Here is a 17,305-nt window from a genome sequence, read left to right as displayed (position 1 = left end):
TTAATATTCAAATGTAAAGCCAAAGAAGAATCTGATTCACCGCGACATCTCTCCGTCGTAGAAGCCAAAAATATAGATTTTTTAACGACGCAGTTCCAAAAAAAAATTTTGAAAAATCATTTCAAATTAAATAAATATTGTAATTGTTTTCATTCATTTTAATTGTTGCAAAACTTCACTTTTTAATAATTAAAATACAATCAACTTCATTCTCAAAATAAGTAACAAAGCTCCGTTTTAATACTTAGGACATTTCAAATTACAAATTACATTACAAAACATCTTCAAAAATTGCAAATTAAAAAAATATTAAAATATGCAGAAAACCTCGCAAATCAGGTTTTGTTCTTGATGTTCAACAAGTTTTATGATAACCCGAGCATCGCATGACCTTCTTCTTTTCACGTTTCATTTATGACGACGAGAAGTCAGTGTTATTAAGTTAAATTACAAGCTCGTTGTTGAATTGCAATGAGTAGTGCAGTTACATCATTGCACGTGTTCTTTTCAAGTGCATTAAGTAAGTTAATGCAACACGCGTATTCTTCTTATTTTTTGTAGTTTTCCAGTTAGTTCTTCAATGTTATTGTTTAAATATTACAAGGATACGTCGTGAAGACACCCAAGAGTGCCCAGAAGAGCTATCATTTGAGCTGTAGGTCCCAACCTTGAATGAATCCAGTAATGGGAAACCCGTTCGGGGCAATTACACCATCTAAGTGGTTTAAATGTGATCACTGATATCGGTTCATTTTGTTGTTTTAGACCACAATTCCGATGCAAAAATGGACAATGCATTGAGGGACACCAAGAATGTAATGGATACATGGACTGTAAAGATGGTAGCGACGAAAGCGACGATTGCCAACGGATTCTGTAAGGGTAATAAATTTTTGACACAACTTTAGTAAGTCCTCCAGGTGTCCACCAATCTTATTCAAATGTGCTTATGGAGCTTGCATAAAAAAGGAACTAGAATGTGATGGGAAATTCGACTGCAGAGACGGATCTGACGAGAACTCTCCCAATTGCGCGCAAAGCACTCATTGCAGGTACGAAAAATATCATCAGCAATGAATAAACATTTTTCTTTCAGTGACAACGAGTTTAGGTGCAGTTCAGGCCAATGCATCGATAAGAAGTTCAAATGTGACGGCAAAGCTGAGTGTGATGATCACTCTGATGAGATTAAAGCAACTTGTTTCGACGTAGAGTGCCCTGGTTGGTTGTACAAATGCAACTATGGAGCTTGTGCCAAAGGTGTTGAGTGTAATGGAATTCTTGAGTGCTTTGATGGATCCGACGAAGATCCTAACATCTGCGGAAAACCCGCACCAACACCTCAGACTCCTCCACGAACAGAGTACGTTCAAATCTTGCAGGATGTGGTTCTAATGCGTTGTTTAAAGGAGTGGTTGTACGCTACCTGAGCATCCACAAGGAGGATCGTGGTCTATTCATGGAGCCTCTCAAAGTTTTTTTCCAGGACAAACTGTATCTGCAGGGACTGTTTTACAAATCAAGTGTGCCGAAACGTACAAACTGGAAGGCCACAATGCTTTGTTTTGCGAGGACAGCGGGAAATGGTCATCTAACGTCGGATCTTGTTCCAGTAAGTTGCTTCCGTTGTACGAAATAATCTCATGTCTTTTCTTTAGAACTGTGTCCTCCAAGACTAAGCACACCCACCATGAGAGTAACGTGCATTTATAAAAGTCGTGAAACAGAGAACTGCACCGAAGCTGTTGAAGGTACTCTTGCAAAATTTGAGTGTGCACCGTTTTACGAAGACTTTTCTTTGAAAACGAGACCTGTGCATATCTGCAAAGATGGGAAGTGGGATCGGCAAAAACCTGATTGTCAACCAGGTGATTTTATAGAAATAATTTATTGGTTTTACTTTTCTTTCTCTTAGTGTGTGGTCAAAAAACTGTAGACGCAACTGAATTAATAATCAATGGTACCTATGCAGCCAAAGGCGATTATCCTTGGCAAATCGCTATTTACACCACAATAGACAAATCCTTACTATGTGGAGGATCTCTCGTGACGCAAAGGATGATCCTCACTGGTAAATCTATAAGTAGAATTTCGTTGTAAACATAAATATTTGTAGCCGCTCACTGTGTTACCGATGAAAAAGGGGCTTTACTACCCAAAGACAATTATCGAGTGGCTGCTGGAAAATACTACAGAGAGTTCAATGATAGTCGCGACAAAGGGGCTCTATTTTCCGAGGTAATAATAAAACGCAGTCTTTATCTTTGTACTAATTCCTTTTAAACATAGTTGCAAGAAATGTTGGTACCTCGTCAGTACCAAGGAATCAACCAAAACTACCTCGGCGACATTGCCATCTTAATCACCAAAGAAACCTTCACTCTTTCTCGGAGAATCCAACCAGTGTGTGTTGATCTCAGTCTAAATGTTGTCATTCCTCCAAACACCAATGGATATGTAGGTATCATAAAAGAAAGAAATATATAAAGTTAGAATTAAAGGTTACTGGATGGGGATTTACCGCTGAAAACAAGAAACCTTCAAAGGCTTTGAAAGAGCTGAAGGTTCCTTCTGTTAGTGTAGCGACGTGTCGGAGTTACTTACCTGAAGACTACGAGATTTACTTAACACATGACAAAATGTGTGCTGGATATGCGGAAAAAGGTAAGATTGTGTATAATGTATGAATAATAAGTCTTTTGGGATTTAGGAACGTCTGTGTGTCGAGGTGACAGTGGAGGAGCTCTAGTGTTTAAGCACGAAGAGAGATATTTTGTGACAGGTATTGTTAGTCTTGCTCCAACATCTCCGACACAAGTCAACGGCTGTGATAGCCAACAGTACGGGCTTTATACAAAAGTCTCTGAATATATCACTGAGTTTATTTTCCCAAAATACGTGGATTATAAAAAATAGTTTTTGTGCTTAAATAAACACTCTTTTTTGTTAATTATTGTTTATTTATGAAAAAGCTGGCATACCGACACACGTCCTGTGGAGATCGCCAATAAAATATACATATTTACAAAATTATTAATAATAATTTAAGGAAATGGCAACAAGGTTAAAAATTCAGTCTCGCTTGTAGGGAAACTTTCCATCACAGATATAGGAAACCATAATCGTGTCACCAGCAAAAATTACAATTCTTCAGGAGCCGAATCTAAACTGTCATATTAGTATTATGAAGCTTCTTAGAAGCGATATTCACGAAATGAAGGGAATGCAAGTTATATTAATACTTAAAATTATGCGAAAAAGTGGAAAATACTAAACTAAGAAGTTAAATCAGCTACACTCCCTTCACTAGTACTTTCATTATCATGCACACCTTTAGCAAGAGCTTGTTTTTTGACCTTCCATTCGACTATAACAAAAGAAACAGTTCCGCAAATGGCGAAAACAAGCAAGATGGCGAGCTGTCCATACAGAATAAGAGCCGTAGAGTATCCGAAGCAGATAGCGGCGGCCACAGACTACAAAAAACATGTTCATTATACTTCCAATAGCAACAAGATTCTTACCTGAGTGAACTTGAAAATGGCAAAAGCAGCGGCACTGTTTTCCGTGTAGACTCCTCCAAGAATCGAGTATATTTGTGTGTTGAAACAGGAGTCGCCAAAACCGAGAAGGAAGGAGCAGAAAATGGCAAGTCCTTTATTACTGGTGATGATGGCGGTGTCATGAGTGTCGCCGAAGGGAGAGTTGTTAGGCAAATTAATAAAGATTAGGAAGAACGAGATGGCATGAACCACGAAACCAGCGATGACAATTGGGTCACGACCCCATTTTATCGTTCTTGCGCCCAAGATACCGAACGCTGCTCCACCGAGGACTTCGCCCACGCCGATTAAAATACCTGAAAGACCCACTAGTTCTTTGGAGTTTTCGAGGTTTAGTGTAAAGCCGATGCTGCTGCTGTAAACGCCGCTGAAGAAGCCCAGCTCGAGACCTAGAATAAATTTTATTACCAGGAGGTATGACGCAGTAGCGATAATAGAGGAATCTGTTTATTGAATCTTTATCTCTACGTGAGTACTTCATCATTTCTTATTTTGGAATCGACTGTTTTTGTCAAAAAGTCGTACTAACCCGTGTAAAGGAAAGTGATGCTCAGCAACAACATATCCCTGGTGAAAAATAATTTAATAGCCCCTTTGAGGGTTTCAAGGGGTCCTGGTTGTCGTTCGAGTTCCACACCCTCATTCCTTTTTGGTCTAGGCAAAAGGACCATTACTACAAGACCCGCTACAGCAATTCCGGACAAAGTCCAAACAACCACATTCCTAGTATCTCCATCAATGGTGTCCAACCCTTGGAATTTAAAGTACACAAACGTATTTCCGATAAACATACTAAAAATGAACCTTCTGTTAAACGCTCATAGGAATAACAATACCGACCTTAGTTGCAACATCGCCCAAAAAATTCCAGAGTTCCTCGACATGGTTTCTGGTGTTGAATTTAAAGTGAGATAGTTGCCTTGTCCAGTCCATATTACTGCAGCTCCTATACCGATAATAACACTAGCGAGGTAAAGAAGCCACGTCTTTGGTAGTAAAAAGTTCATTATGAAGAGTCTGGAATATGGTGAAAAATTAAGTGATTATCATTCTTTTAGGGCTTACAAATATGTAACTCCTCCAATGAGCATAGCAAAATTTGGGCCTATGATACTTATGGCAGATGGAGCTGCCCAGTTTAGGATTGACATAACGGCGTAGATTATGGAAAGACTGACATAGCCGTCGGCGTCGAAGGATGGGTCGTCGAGTTTTATGCTGTCGATTATGGTTTTCTAAAAAATGTAACATTTTAAGTGAATTATTAACTTAAAAAAGTGCTAAATTAGCGCCATTATTATCATTTTTATTAGAACGGACTTTAAGATTGAGACGGTTAAAAATTTTAATAACGAATAACAAAAATAATACCGATCTTAAAGATCTCAATTAGCAATTATTCTCTATTGTTTCTTGGAACTTTAGATTACAATCTCATCAGAAGTAGGAGATAAAAAAAATACTTGAGAAAATTCCATTCCAACTACGAAAAAATTAATTCATTTCTAAAAATGGAAATTTTATTTATCACCGACATTTTTTATCTTTAACTTCAAAAATTCCAGCTCACTTGTTATACGACAAAAACGTAATTAAAGTAAAACTCTACTAAATTAGTTTATTGGAAAGAGTGCGTTACATCGTCGGTCCCCGAAAAGAGAAAGTCCAATTTTTATTACGGAATTATAAAAGCATTTATATAATTGATATAAGATTTATAGGGCCCTGTATAGTGGGGAAATTTGAGTTAATAAAATTTTAGATCCTTTGTTAAAACGTATCACAACATAAAACAATTACAGTTTACGAACAAAATAATCGTTAATTTTAGAAATTCTCCAATGATAAAAGAACATAAATTTCTTATTTAGTTTTACATTTTCAGCTCATATTCCATTATGCAACTTAAGTACTCTAGATATATCTAGCATAAGTGAGAGGGCAACATATCTATCAATACATTCTTTCAATTTTCCCTTTCGCTTATTTATCAAAAGTGATAACCGCAACAGCCAAAATCCAATTTCTCAAATTTAGTAATACACAATTTTGTTCGTACCTTCGTACCCTCCAGAGATTAATTGGATATATCAGAGATCAAAATCTTTATTTATCGATCGATAATCCTGTAACCTTTAATAATAGATTTACTGACAATAATATTTTATTATTAATCTAATTTCACAACAATATTGATCATCATTGATGAGATAAAATTAATAACTGACGTAACGGCACACCTTTTTCGAAGATTATATCAGATGAACCTGTTTTTAGCGAATTTTAACAAGGTGACATTTCGAGTCGACATCATAAACCGTACATTTTAAGTATGAATATGCTAAGTGACTTTCTTCTGGCTTTTGACAAAAAATTGTGTGTCATGGAGAGTACCTAGTAGCTCTCCAACATTTTTATTCATCCCACGTTTTCATTTAAATAAAATAATATTTTCTAACCCGTTTAATAAAAAAAATGTATTAAAGGTTATCCAGATTTTAGCATTGCAAACTGTGTCAATGACTTTTTGAGATGTCCCAGATGTGATACTGTTTTTGACCTATAAAGCAAAATTTTGTTGACTTAAACTTTGGTTATACTGATGTTTAAAAGATATTATCAGCTCTGGAGGATTGTGACAACGTTTTTATCAAATATCTGAGCTTAAACTTGCCATTGAACATTTGGGTTTTAATAACGCCGTATTAATGCCTTCATAAATTTTACTTGTAATTGATTTGGAAGTGCAATGTCAATGTAACAAGTGATAAGAAAGTGAAGAATGAAGTTGATAAAGTGGGTTGTTACCCAATAACTGTGAAGATAACACCGCAACAATGACCTCTTTACATTTATATTTGACACAATTTTGAAAAAAAATGTAATTTTCCACTGATTCTATGAACGTCTTGTTATTTATGATAAGAATGAAAATGATAAGTTAGAGAAAAATAAGAAAAATCATTAACTACAGTCCTGATGAATTAGATGACAAATGACTATAAAATTTATTAACAAAGATAACTGTAACAAAGGATTAATCTTATCACAATCATTGATCATTAATTATTAATCGAAAATCGCATTCATTTTTCAAAAACAAATCTAAATATCTAAGTAATTGTGAAATATGTTTTCTACAAAACACATTGTCTGATTAGATCCCCAGATAAAAATGATTTAGTCAACAACACTCTCTAATTACACAAATATTCCCAATAAACAACGAAGAAAGTAGAGCAAAAAAAACATAAATCCACGCGTGCTTCCGATTATTCGTCTAATTAAGCATTTACATATTTCACAAAGTGCGTGAAAATTAAGTAAAACGTCAATTTCAAAATAATCAAGAATTAGACGAGCAATCTCTATTGTTATCGTCTGTTGCTAAATAAATCTAAATTTAATTTTTACGTCCTTCGTGATAACGGTCGCACTTTTGCTGTTTCTCGTTTGAAATTCGGTGTTAATAAAACCAATAAAAATCCCGGTAATATCGATCGTAATATTTTGCAAATAAAACGGCGTTCAGACTGATAAGACTCAGAGAACAACAAATATCCAATAAAGGATGACACACTGATAATGAAAGAAACAATATTTCTGCTATTGACACTGATTTTGTGTGAAATGGATTAACAGGGCAAAAGGACGAGGAAGGAAATCTTTTTTTTATGAAAAATAAGACCACAGTTTAATTGTTCTCTTTCCAGCTTATGTAATAACTTCTTGTAATTTTGCATACGATTCTAATCAGTGCTTACGTCCTGACATTTTTGCTGTATTTTTTTAATTTGCTCTTTTTAAAAGAAAATTCTACATATTTTACTGTTTTCAAGGAAAATACAAATGCTCTAATGCTAGAAAAATGCGACAACTGAGATTGAAGTTGAACTGAATTTTTTGTCATTTCTGAAAACAAAACGAACTTTTAATATATTTTTTTGAAGTGGACCAAGTGTACCTTAAAATTCCTGAATAATATTTAAGATATTAATAGAAAATTTATGAAATTTGCTCAAGAAATCTTAATTCATATATGAACTACATGACTAACTATTTTTTCTGTATGTTATGTTAGTTTATGTTTATGTTAACTTTCTCCATCGAACTATGTAAAGAGAGATTTGAGTTTTGCACTCTTGAATTAAAAGTAAACAATAATACTACAAAAATTCTTAGCAATCTTAACAAAAATTTTAGCAATTCTGACGATAACTTTGAATATCGATATAAATTCTCTAATTAGCAACAAAGTTCGATTAATAGCTCCACTCAGCGATACATCATGTCTTTTATCTTTCCAAAACATTTGACGTGCTCTCGCGTGTTAATTACAATCAGATCAAAAGTCAATGAAAGGCCTCTTAGAAATTTATGACGGGATACATCTTAGATTAGATCTAATTCCATTTAGATTCTAAGGCTAGTTGAATTGTTAAATCTCAAGTCCTTATTCTGGCGGAAGCTTTCTCTTACTAAAACGCAACAATATAGTTGTCCTCCCTCCGGCTCGAAAATCTCTGGAGAGTGTGCAAATTCCTCCACTGTCTGACCTTCCATTTTATGTATTATAATTAAAATTTGCTTTAATTATTCTTTGCTGAACTTGGCAAATGTCAAGTTCAATATCGCGCAACCAAAAAAATTTATAACTTTCTAATAGTGACTTACTTGGATGTTGCCCATAGTCTGGAAGGCTGTAAAGACCAACATAAAGGCTAAACCCAAAAGGATAACGCAGATAAATCGCCTGTCAAGAGCCATTTTTTGTTGTTGTGTCACTAACAAACAAAAAAACTATTCACTTTCGCTCGGATTGTTTATCTGGTTTGAAAACCGTGATAGTAATTGGTTTTATAACGAAGAGAGTGAGTAGTGCTGCCGTCTCGTGGACATAGCCCCAACATTTAATACAATTATTAATGCAATTAACGGTAATTCGGGTAACGGAATTGTTTAATAACAACTTAGAACACCTTAATATTGTTGTTGAACTGAATTAGGTTCCTATTGTAATAGTTGTTTGCGAGCTTATCACTGATTTTTCAACCTTGGATAGACACGTAAATTTTTTTAATGACATAGGTTAATTTTTATTTAGTAGAACAAAAACAATATTTAATGTGAGGTTCCAGTGACACAATTTCGGAGGGATTCCCAGTTTAAATTGTCGGGGCGCCGCCGCTGCTTTAGTGTTAATATTATAAATATCCATTTCTTATTATGAAAATGAAATATAAGCTCATTATAGACTAGACACGTTTAGTATTGCTTGAAGCGAATATGCAGTGTGAAAACATTACCCGACTTGTAATTAAGAGGTTTAATGTGTTCAATAAATAATTAAATTAGCTTATGCTCGAGAATTACAAAAAAACAAAAAATAGCGCACCTTCGTACATAAAGATTATTGTAGTAAGTTCAAACTATTAAGAATCAATTAACGTCTTTTTAACACATTTTTACAGTTCCGTTAGATGCTCTCAAATATATAGAAAGACTGAGTTTAAAACAACAATATTATTTTGAATTTAAAAAAAAACAGTGACGACCAAAAGTAACTGGTATGTACATACAAGTATTAGGCGGGATTTTCTCAAAAACTAAGTTGTGTAAATCTAGATTTCAATTTATTACAGTAGACTTCTCAATGACATTAATAAACCAAATAACAAAATTGAGAGAACTTTCTTCAGGAAGCTGAAATACGTGTCTTCTTTGGAGTTGACATAATGTGTTCGTTAATTTTGTTTTACTTTTAAATGTATCAACATTTATCTAATTATCTAATTAGAATTAGGACTTCTGAAGACGCCCTAGTAGGCATTTAATAAATTAGTTTAAACCCATTTTACAATAAAAAAAGTAGTTACTTTTGGCAGTAAGTTACATTTGGATATGCAACTTGTTATACACAATAGTATTATGTATTGCATAAATAAAAACCAAAAGCAGAAAAATATTTAAATAAGAAAAAACGGAAAAACTGATTGTCCCAACTTGAAAATAATCAAATACAGTTTTTAGTTGCCTTATTCTTATTAACCAACCATCATCATTGAGTTTTAACGGTTTCCGAATTTTCTTTATCTCGCACAACTCAAATATTACCCTAAAAGATAAAAATTATCATTCTCAACAAATATGTCCATAACGGTCGATTATTCCCATTTGCAAGCAACTATGAAGAAGCATTTATTACGGATAAAACAGCGCGCGGACCAAACTATTTTCAAGTAAAATTATAGTTGTTAATACAGTAGCTAAATTGTGATGTTGCAGTGCTGACAAAAGCGAGGTTTTTAACACCGAAGAACTACAAATAGCTCATCACAAAACTAAATACTTTGGACAAGCTCTCCGTGATATCGTTCGAGCTTTACCAGGAAGCAATAAACCACAAAGTCAGAATTTTGTGAGTATCCATTTTTATTTCGCTGTTTTTTTTTATGTTTTACTAAAATTACAGAGTCGCTCTCTTGAATATTCACTCGGTACGACGTTCCGCGAACAAAGCAAACGGACTGAAGACAGTTTCAAAGAGATCTTCAGCAAGGTCCTCGACAAGTGTGGGATCGTGGAATTAGACCTGGCTGAAGAATATGCCGACCATGAAGAAAAACTTAGGGAGTTTGTAGTGGCACCAATTCACAAAATCTTAGAGTCCACACTTGTTAACATTGCAAAACAAAAGCGCACTGTTACAAACCACATCTTAGAAGAAGATGCCATAAGAAATGGATCTGTAAGTTTATAAAAAAAGTTTTAATAAAGTGTCTCATGAGTAATTTTAGGCTACAAAACAAATCTCAAGGAATTATTATGACGTCAGTTATAAAGTGGAAGAGTGCAGAAACGCACTGGCTTATGAAATGTGTAATTTTGTAGCTGATGAAAACGATCTCGCTGGGTACATATTGCAAATAGTGAAATTGCAACGAGCTTATCATGAAGTTGCTCTGAAAAACCTGAGCGAAGTCATTCCTCTCTTAGAAATGTTGATTAACGATTGGGAAAAATAAATAAAGGTGCTCCAACTTGCACTCAACTTTATGTTTTTCAATACAATTTTAATTGGGATGGATTTCTTATCGTGAAGTAAACTAATATTATTAATCTTCCACTCCCTAAGATAATTTGAAAATTGTGTTTAAATGTTTGGCACCACTGCTTTCGAGTCATGCACGCCCAACGAAATCACTTGTAATTAAAACTTTCATCTACAAATTAACAAGAAGTAGATTAAAGAAAAGTATCGGTAATTAAATATTGATTTTTTTCCTTAAAAAAGAAACACTTTACTTCTTTCCTGCAGAGGATTACCGATTTACAGAGGAAAAATTTGACTAGATTTCAGGATCTAAAGCAGTTTGTTAGAAGGAGTTCAGCCTGTTTTCTTAATAAATAATTATGCTTAAAGTCAAATACACGATAATTACAAAATTAAGTTTATTGTGTAATTTTCAACAAAGAATTTTTGAAAAATTGATCCTTGGAACTACCAATCACAGACCCGCATTTTAAAATCGGCGCTTACAAAAATCTAGTGCAAATAAAATGAACTGTAAACAACCACATTCTTTTAAATTATTTATTATCAGAATTCCAAAAAAAGCTCAACCAAAACACCTTATTTTTTGCGAGTTTTACATCTCTTTGAATTGACAGTCCAATGACAGTTCACTTTTCAAATTTTCCCGCCATTGCTTCGCGTGTCATTTGATTTATTGCAGCCGCCGTAAAATGTTAAATCTGGAAATCTAGTCGATTTGCGCCAGTCACGAATGAAAATCCCGCATTTTCCGCTGAGGAAATCTCATGAAATTTAATAAATTTGTGAAAATGTTAACGCGCAACTCGTCCGGACTCGACCATTTTTTCGCTCGCCAGTGGCGGTGCCCCAGTAATAGAAAGTGATGTGGTCGTGTTGGTGTTTTTTTCTCAGTCTAATGATGATTTGTTGATATTTTCAGTCTGTTATATTTTGTAGTGTCTCAAGACTGCAACTATGTCAATACTTGACGTGATACAGTGAAAAATCGGCGCTGAGTAGTTTTGTTTATGTGAAATGGAAAGTGATATTTGCCTTCTCTATCATAATATGATCTCATCACGTAAAAGTTAATAATAATTCCCAGTGGAGTGTTATCGGTTTTGTTGGGGAATTGCGGCCGATTGACTTTGATTTTAATATGAAGAAGCAATTTTTCCGAGTGAAGCAGCTCGCCGATCAGACTTTCCTTAGGTAAGTTTTCCTGGTTACAACGTGTGAATTTCTCTATTTTTCCTTGTAATTGCGAGTACAAGTGTAGGCTTATCGGTGATAACACATCTAGTCACCTGGGGACGTAAGCAATTAACAAATGAACAAAGTCTGGATTTTGAGGTTATGAGAGCCTCCACCCTTTATAACCTTCCTCTCCCTAAAGTGACACAATTTAGATAACAATGTAATGATATGATTGCATCTACTTATCCCATTGTATCCAAATTGAACCATTTACGTTCAAGATGTGATGTTTCAGAGCTGACAAAAGTGAAGTCTTGAACAATGAAGAACTTCAAGTGGCTGATCAGAAAATCGAATACTTACATAGAGCTCTTACCGCAATTTCCAAGAAGTTACCCCAGCCCGGACAGAATAACGATAATGATAAGAGAATTGTAAGTTGCGTGGATTACAAAGACCCTTTATTGATGTTAAATTTCTAGAAAAAGTGCACCGAGTATCATCTAGCCGCCGTTCTACAGGAACAAACAAGGAAAAATGAACATGGGGAGCCCCAGGACCACCCCACGGAACTTTTTAGTTACGTTATCCAGAAATGTGCAAATATCCAACAAGATTTGGCGAGGGAGTATGGAGAACATGATAGACAACTTGAAGATATTGTTAGCAAACCAATTTTGGACTTGCTTGAAGGAGATTTTCCCAATATCCAAAAACAGAAGCGCAATCTTTCCAAATATATTTTAGATAAGGACTCTGCAAGCAATAGATATAACGTAAATAAGTCTATCTACTTGACATTTATCTAATAACAGTTTTACAGGCCACAAAAAAAGAAGCTTTAAAGGATGACATGGAAGAGGCTGATTATAAAGTAGAACAAAGTAGAGACGCTTTAGCTTTGGAGATGTTTAGTTTATTGGCTAGGGAAAATGACTTTGCTGGTCACATGCTACAGATATTGAAATTGCAACGGGCGTATCATGAAGGTGCCTTAAAATATTTAAAAGATGTTATTCCTGATTTGGAGACCAAGATTGGTAAGTGATAATAAAATGTCATGTTTTCTTATTTTAGACGTGAACTATCCTTTGTATAGCCCCAACACAATTATCTAAATCTCTTCTTTAATGTGGATTAATTGGCTTCAATTGATAAACTTTATTTAACTTGAGTTTCGCTTATAAAGTCGTGTTTTGTTGTCATTTTCGGTTTTCAATGTTGGTGATTTTTACAATGAAATGAGTAATGCATTTGACTAATCAACAAAAAATTGTATTTGCAATTAGCAAATGGTTTAAAGTCGTTGATAAATTCTACAATTAGGAAAGTAATTCTTATTTCCTTCAACGATTATTGGTGATTTTTGTTGTCTTTAACATGAACTATCACCGGTGAAAGTTTTTTACGGTACCCTTTGCTCTTCCTGTTTGAAAAGTAACCACTAAAATAGGTTTCAAACGCGAAAGAAAATTAGAATTACAAATACACTTTATCTATTTTTCTTAGTTTTTACCGGACCGTCGCTCAAAATCGCATTTATCCTCGTAAATAGTTACGTAAAAATGCAAAAACTACAGTAAACTCGTTAAACTGCTTGACGTCACTTCAATTTCCATAATGAAGTTTGTCGAGTGAAATTTGCTTTTATAAGAATGTTCAAACACCACCAAAAAGAATAATTTAGTTTCTTATGCACTTGAACTTGGATTTGTTTACGAACCAGTAGCGCCGATTGACGAAGGGATTTAAAATGTTTACGTACGTAAACTGATAATATTGTGAGCTTTTTCCTGTTCTCGATCCTATTGCAAAATTGCTCTATTTAAGATTTGCGTACTGTGGTGTAATTTGAGTAGTCACATAACCACAGAGCTTGATATTGTGGGTGGAGGCCGGAAAACTACAAATCACGCCTATAAATACCGTAAGAAGCCACCACTATTCATAAATCACGGTTTTATTGTTGCCCATTTTCAGTTTTCTGACACTCTCTCTTCCTGTTTTTTTACTGAAAAACTCTAATTACGGAGGTATTCACATGTGCGTCACGTCAGATTATTTATTTCTTCAACATCCTCTGATAATTTTAACCATTTTTGTTTACAGAATTCCACTTTTATTGCATCAAATTTCATGCAGTAAAATCTATTATTAAACCAATTATTCTGAAATTACCAAGCAGGAGTTTAGGCGTGTGATTTGGGTGACAACATTGATTTTTTATCATAAGTCATAAAATGTTGCGTCATAAATTCACAAAAACCGAATTGATTTTGACGCGAGTCAGTTTCGTTAATTTAGTTCAAAAATAATAAATTGAGTTAATTTTGACATACAGCCACCCACTCAAACGGATCCAAATCGATCCAAACAGAGATATTTATAGAATTGAAACTTTGTACAATGAAACCATCTCTGTGGTTTTGCTCCGCTTCCGAACTTTCCCAATTCTACGCTCTTTACACAGAAAATGTAGTTGAAAACTAATCTTCTTTTTTTAGGTGCCAGTCCTGTGAAGCGTGTGTATGGAACCCCCCTCGCAGAGCACCTCCGCGTGACTAGTAAAAGAATCGCCGTCCCCCTCGAAATCTGTATAACCCTCCTTCATAAGCATGGCCTGGACGAAGAAGGCCTTTTACGTATTGTCGGTAGTTCCTCTCGTGTAAAAAGACTCAAAGCATCTATAGATTCCCGATGTTTTTCCTATAATAAAGGAAACAGTGATTATCTAGACGTTCACGTGTTAGCAAGCGCTTTAAAATTGTACCTGCGTGAACTACCAGAACCACTGTTGACTTCCAATCTGTACCAGGACTGGCTACAATCGATGCAAAAGCCCGAATCTGAACGACTCGAAGCCGTTAAAAGACTCATTGCAAAGTTACCAACCGCAAACCGGGAGAATCTAGCGTTTTTGATACAGTTTTTGAGTGAGTTGTCACGACATCCAAAGAACAAGATGAATCCAAGCAACATTGCTATAGTCATAGCGCCGAATTTGTTGTGGGATAATGAAGAAACAATGAACATGAACAACTGTGCTGCTACTAACATGCTCGTGGAGTTGTTTATTAAAGAAGTACAGACATTGTTTCCAGATGATGTTGCTAAACTGGTTACAGTTCCGTGGTCCGACGATGACGGGTTTGTTAAAACGACAATCGAGTTTAACGTCAGCTCCGAGAACGTGAGTGTAGCGGAAAGTCCGAAGCCTAACTCTAGGAAAAAGAAAACACCAGCCCCAGGACCGCCGCCAAACCACGGTGTTAGCAAAACAGACCAAGACTACATTCAAAATGAAAAGAATGCGATGTCGGCGTCATATCCTAGCGGCAGCTCCACGTTAAACCGACCCCAAAAACCCAAAGAACCAAACAAATGTAATAAAACCTCCGTTGGGGTCAACACGGACGATAGGAAAATTATGAGTATGAGTCTGACCCAGGAAGATACGCACAAAACTGAGATAAAAACAGGGCCTCTAGTCAATTTAGATAGTAGTAAGACCGTCGCGCATAAGGTTGTAACCGAACCAGCGACCCCAGTCCAAGTATCTAAAGCCAAACCTGTACAGCCAGTGATCGCACAAAACGCTTGTGATAATGAGAATTTTAGGACGACAATAACACATCCTGTTAGTACTGAAGGTGGCGCTGCGATGCAAAAACCGGTGGCGGCGCCTCGGTCCATCGATGTGGTCACCAGGAGTTCGTCGATTAAAATCGAACTTAAAAACTCCAATCCCGAGGTGCAGCTACGGAAGCCGGAGATCGCCGCACCGAAGCCCGAGGTGAGGATAGAGTTCTTCTATGGGAGAAGTCATGGTGTTTAAAAAAATATATATTTTAGATCCCTGCTCGACCGGCGTCTCTGTCGAAGCGTTCCAGCGTGGACATAGACCCAGCGACAATGCAGCGCAAGCAGTGCTCAGTCTACAGTGTGGCCAATAAACAGCAACCGAGCTACGTAAACGTGCAGAACCGTAATGAGAAATTCCAGCCCGGTCACGACAATCAAATAGCAGAAAAAGAAAAATTCCTCCATCAAGCCGTGAAATCGGATATAAACTCCAACAGTCGTTCAGGTCTGCCTCCAAAAGCAATCAAAATCGAGAAATCCGACGCGAGTAAATCAAACGAGGATTTGGGGGATCTCGGGGAGAAAATCAACGGCAATCCGAAAACTAGTCATGTGCGCACGAGGTCTGACGGAAACTTGGTCGAACTAAGTGACAGTGTGATGCAGACGCCTCCGTCGCCAAGAGCTCTCAATAAACCAACGCAACCGCCACCACCACCGCCAACGGTTAAAAAGGAGCCGGATAGTACCGATTTGTAACGAAACGCGTTCTAGTTGAACTAAAAAGGTGATCTTTTCGAGTTACTCCCGCTAGTAAATATATGAACAAGTAGATGCTATTCGACTGAAGTTAAAATTTTAAATTTTAATGTTAATGTTCAAGTTTGAGACGGATTTTATTTATGAGGAGGATTTTTACTGGTTATTGAGGCACACAAGATGCAATTTATATATTTTTTATGTTCGCTTTAACAAAACTGACTTGCAGTATAATTTTTAGGTCGTAGGAATTTTGATATCTTTCGTTTTATCAAAAAACTGTACAAGCCACAGTCAATAAAACTTTCAAGTTATTTCAGTTTTTACAATTAGGACGTCTGTTGTAATGATAATCCTATACCTGTTCTCCTAATACGAATTTTAAGCAGTTTTATATTCGGTGGTTCAAGAAATTCCATGTGGCATTTAAAAATTGAAATTTGTGCTGTTTCTTTAGATGATAATAATTTTAGTACCTACTTTTTCACGCGCTGAGAATTCGACTTTCTATTTTTCTTGTACGATAAATTTGACCAAGCATTAAAAATTGTGAATTTATTAAACTATAAAACTAAGATACTGTCACTGCTTTTAATACCTTTTAGTTTTATAGGCTGTTCAATACGTATGTGGTAAACGATTTTTATTCATTCAATTTTGAAAGGTTATGATTTTAGAGATTTATTATTATTGAAAAACTATGTATATGATTGTTTATGAAAATAGTTTATTGATATATTTGTGTGCGTTAATGCATTACCGTCGTTCCACAAGGTGAATGACTCGGAAAATTGCATCGGCGACATTTATTTTCAATTACAATTTTATTTGAGGCAAGACGAAATTCATCAACTTTTCTTCAATGACGTACTATTTATTGTTCACGTTTTGTAACAACAAAAACAGTTTCCAAGGTAAGATGAGTCACCACAAATTCGCACGATTGATAAACCCACCCATGGTATTTTTCTCTACAAAAAAAGTGGATGTATTTATCTGTGTCAAACAATGTAATCCAATTATCTTTGAATTAAACCACGAGACACGTAAACGTTTGATCCAAATGTTCATCTAAAAATACCAAAGAACTATCAAAGTTTTACAGCACAATGGTTAGCCAGTCCACGACCGGTTCCAAAGCAAAATGGAATGTTTTGTCAATCACAAT

General features: G+C 35.5%; 4 protein-coding genes across 6 annotated transcripts; 3 read left to right on the top strand and 1 right to left on the bottom strand.

Annotated features, from left to right (window-relative positions):
* Positions 1-352: 352 nt before the first annotated feature.
* On the top strand, positions 353-2,950 carry LOC148178843 (modular serine protease-like). Its single transcript, XM_088029727.1, has 12 exons — positions 353-520; positions 562-655; positions 766-876; positions 921-1,052; positions 1,097-1,363; positions 1,410-1,612; positions 1,659-1,868; positions 1,916-2,071; positions 2,117-2,238; positions 2,290-2,457; positions 2,502-2,664; positions 2,711-2,950. Exons 1-12 carry the CDS (start codon positions 472-474, stop codon positions 2,914-2,916), a joined length of 1,881 nt encoding a protein of 626 aa, XP_087885853.1. The 5' UTR covers positions 353-471; the 3' UTR covers positions 2,917-2,950.
* Positions 2,951-2,991: 41 nt separating this feature from the next.
* LOC148178842 (UNC93-like protein MFSD11) lies at positions 2,992-8,431 on the bottom strand. 3 transcript variants are annotated; one of them, XM_088029731.1, is made up of 7 exons: positions 8,238-8,431; positions 4,629-4,798; positions 4,404-4,580; positions 4,093-4,355; positions 3,525-3,952; positions 3,332-3,476; positions 2,992-3,168 (listed from the first exon to the last, which is right to left on the bottom strand). In XM_088029731.1, exons 1-7 carry the CDS (start codon positions 8,328-8,330, stop codon positions 3,164-3,166), a joined length of 1,281 nt encoding a protein of 426 aa, XP_087885857.1. In that variant the 5' UTR covers positions 8,331-8,431; the 3' UTR covers positions 2,992-3,163. The 3 variants fall into 3 exon arrangements, with proteins under 3 accessions (XP_087885857.1, XP_087885855.1, XP_087885854.1); XM_088029729.1 differs by having other exon boundaries at positions 2,992-3,163; XM_088029728.1 differs by having other exon boundaries at positions 2,992-3,476.
* A 1,101-nt stretch (positions 8,432-9,532) lies between these two features.
* On the top strand, positions 9,533-10,614 carry LOC148178841 (rho GTPase-activating protein 17-like). Its single transcript, XM_088030679.1, has 4 exons — positions 9,533-9,802; positions 9,849-9,981; positions 10,036-10,311; positions 10,361-10,614. The coding sequence occupies exons 1-4, from the start codon at positions 9,711-9,713 to the stop codon at positions 10,586-10,588; spliced, it is 729 nt and encodes a 242-aa protein (XP_087886805.1). The 5' UTR covers positions 9,533-9,710; the 3' UTR covers positions 10,589-10,614.
* Positions 10,615-11,372: 758 nt separating this feature from the next.
* LOC148178840 (rho GTPase-activating protein 44-like) lies at positions 11,373-16,451 on the top strand. Its single transcript, XM_088031102.1, has 6 exons — positions 11,373-11,811; positions 12,092-12,230; positions 12,279-12,572; positions 12,620-12,836; positions 14,301-15,589; positions 15,649-16,451. Exons 1-6 carry the CDS (start codon positions 11,759-11,761, stop codon positions 16,135-16,137), a joined length of 2,481 nt encoding a protein of 826 aa, XP_087887228.1. The 5' UTR covers positions 11,373-11,758; the 3' UTR covers positions 16,138-16,451.
* The last annotated feature ends 854 nt before the right edge of the window (positions 16,452-17,305 follow it).

Source organism: Gnatocerus cornutus, chromosome 2 (assembly GCF_029298725.1).
Source record: "Gnatocerus cornutus isolate USDA-ARS CGAHR chromosome 2, icGnaCorn1.1, whole genome shotgun sequence".
Taxonomy (NCBI): Eukaryota; Metazoa; Arthropoda; class Insecta; order Coleoptera; family Tenebrionidae; genus Gnatocerus; species Gnatocerus cornutus.
The sequence above is the reverse complement of the archived record's forward strand: the minus strand, read 5'-3'. Positions and strand labels throughout refer to the sequence as shown.

Bases quoted from the DNA above. Each gene is read 5' to 3' on its own strand.
- LOC148178843 (XM_088029727.1), top strand. From the start codon at position 472: ATGAGTAGTGCAGTTACATCATTGCACGTGTTCTTTTCAAGTGCATTA. The intron at 656-765 runs GTAGGTCCCAAC...TTGTTGTTTTAG, and splicing joins GAAGAGCTATCATTTGAGCT to ACCACAATTCCGATGCAAAA. The intron at 1,364-1,409 runs GTACGTTCAAAT...CGTTGTTTAAAG, and splicing joins CAGACTCCTCCACGAACAGA to GAGTGGTTGTACGCTACCTG.
- LOC148178842 (XM_088029728.1), bottom strand. From the start codon at position 8,330: ATGGCTCTTGACAGGCGATTTATCTGCGTTATCCTTTTGGGTTTAGCC. The intron at 4,356-4,403 runs GTCGGTATTGTT...GTTCATTTTTAG, and splicing joins TGGGCGATGTTGCAACTAAG to TATGTTTATCGGAAATACGT. The intron at 3,477-3,524 runs GTAAGAATCTTG...TGTTTTTTGTAG, and splicing joins CCATTTTCAAGTTCACTCAG to TCTGTGGCCGCCGCTATCTG.
- LOC148178841 (XM_088030679.1), top strand. From the start codon at position 9,711: ATGTCCATAACGGTCGATTATTCCCATTTGCAAGCAACTATGAAGAAG. The intron at 9,803-9,848 runs GTAAAATTATAG...GTGATGTTGCAG, and splicing joins GCGGACCAAACTATTTTCAA to TGCTGACAAAAGCGAGGTTT. The intron at 10,312-10,360 runs GTAAGTTTATAA...GAGTAATTTTAG, and splicing joins ATGCCATAAGAAATGGATCT to GCTACAAAACAAATCTCAAG.
- LOC148178840 (XM_088031102.1), top strand. From the start codon at position 11,759: ATGAAGAAGCAATTTTTCCGAGTGAAGCAGCTCGCCGATCAGACTTTC. The intron at 12,231-12,278 runs GTAAGTTGCGTG...TTAAATTTCTAG, and splicing joins ACGATAATGATAAGAGAATT to AAAAAGTGCACCGAGTATCA. The intron at 12,837-14,300 runs GTAAGTGATAAT...TTCTTTTTTTAG, and splicing joins TGATTTGGAGACCAAGATTG to GTGCCAGTCCTGTGAAGCGT.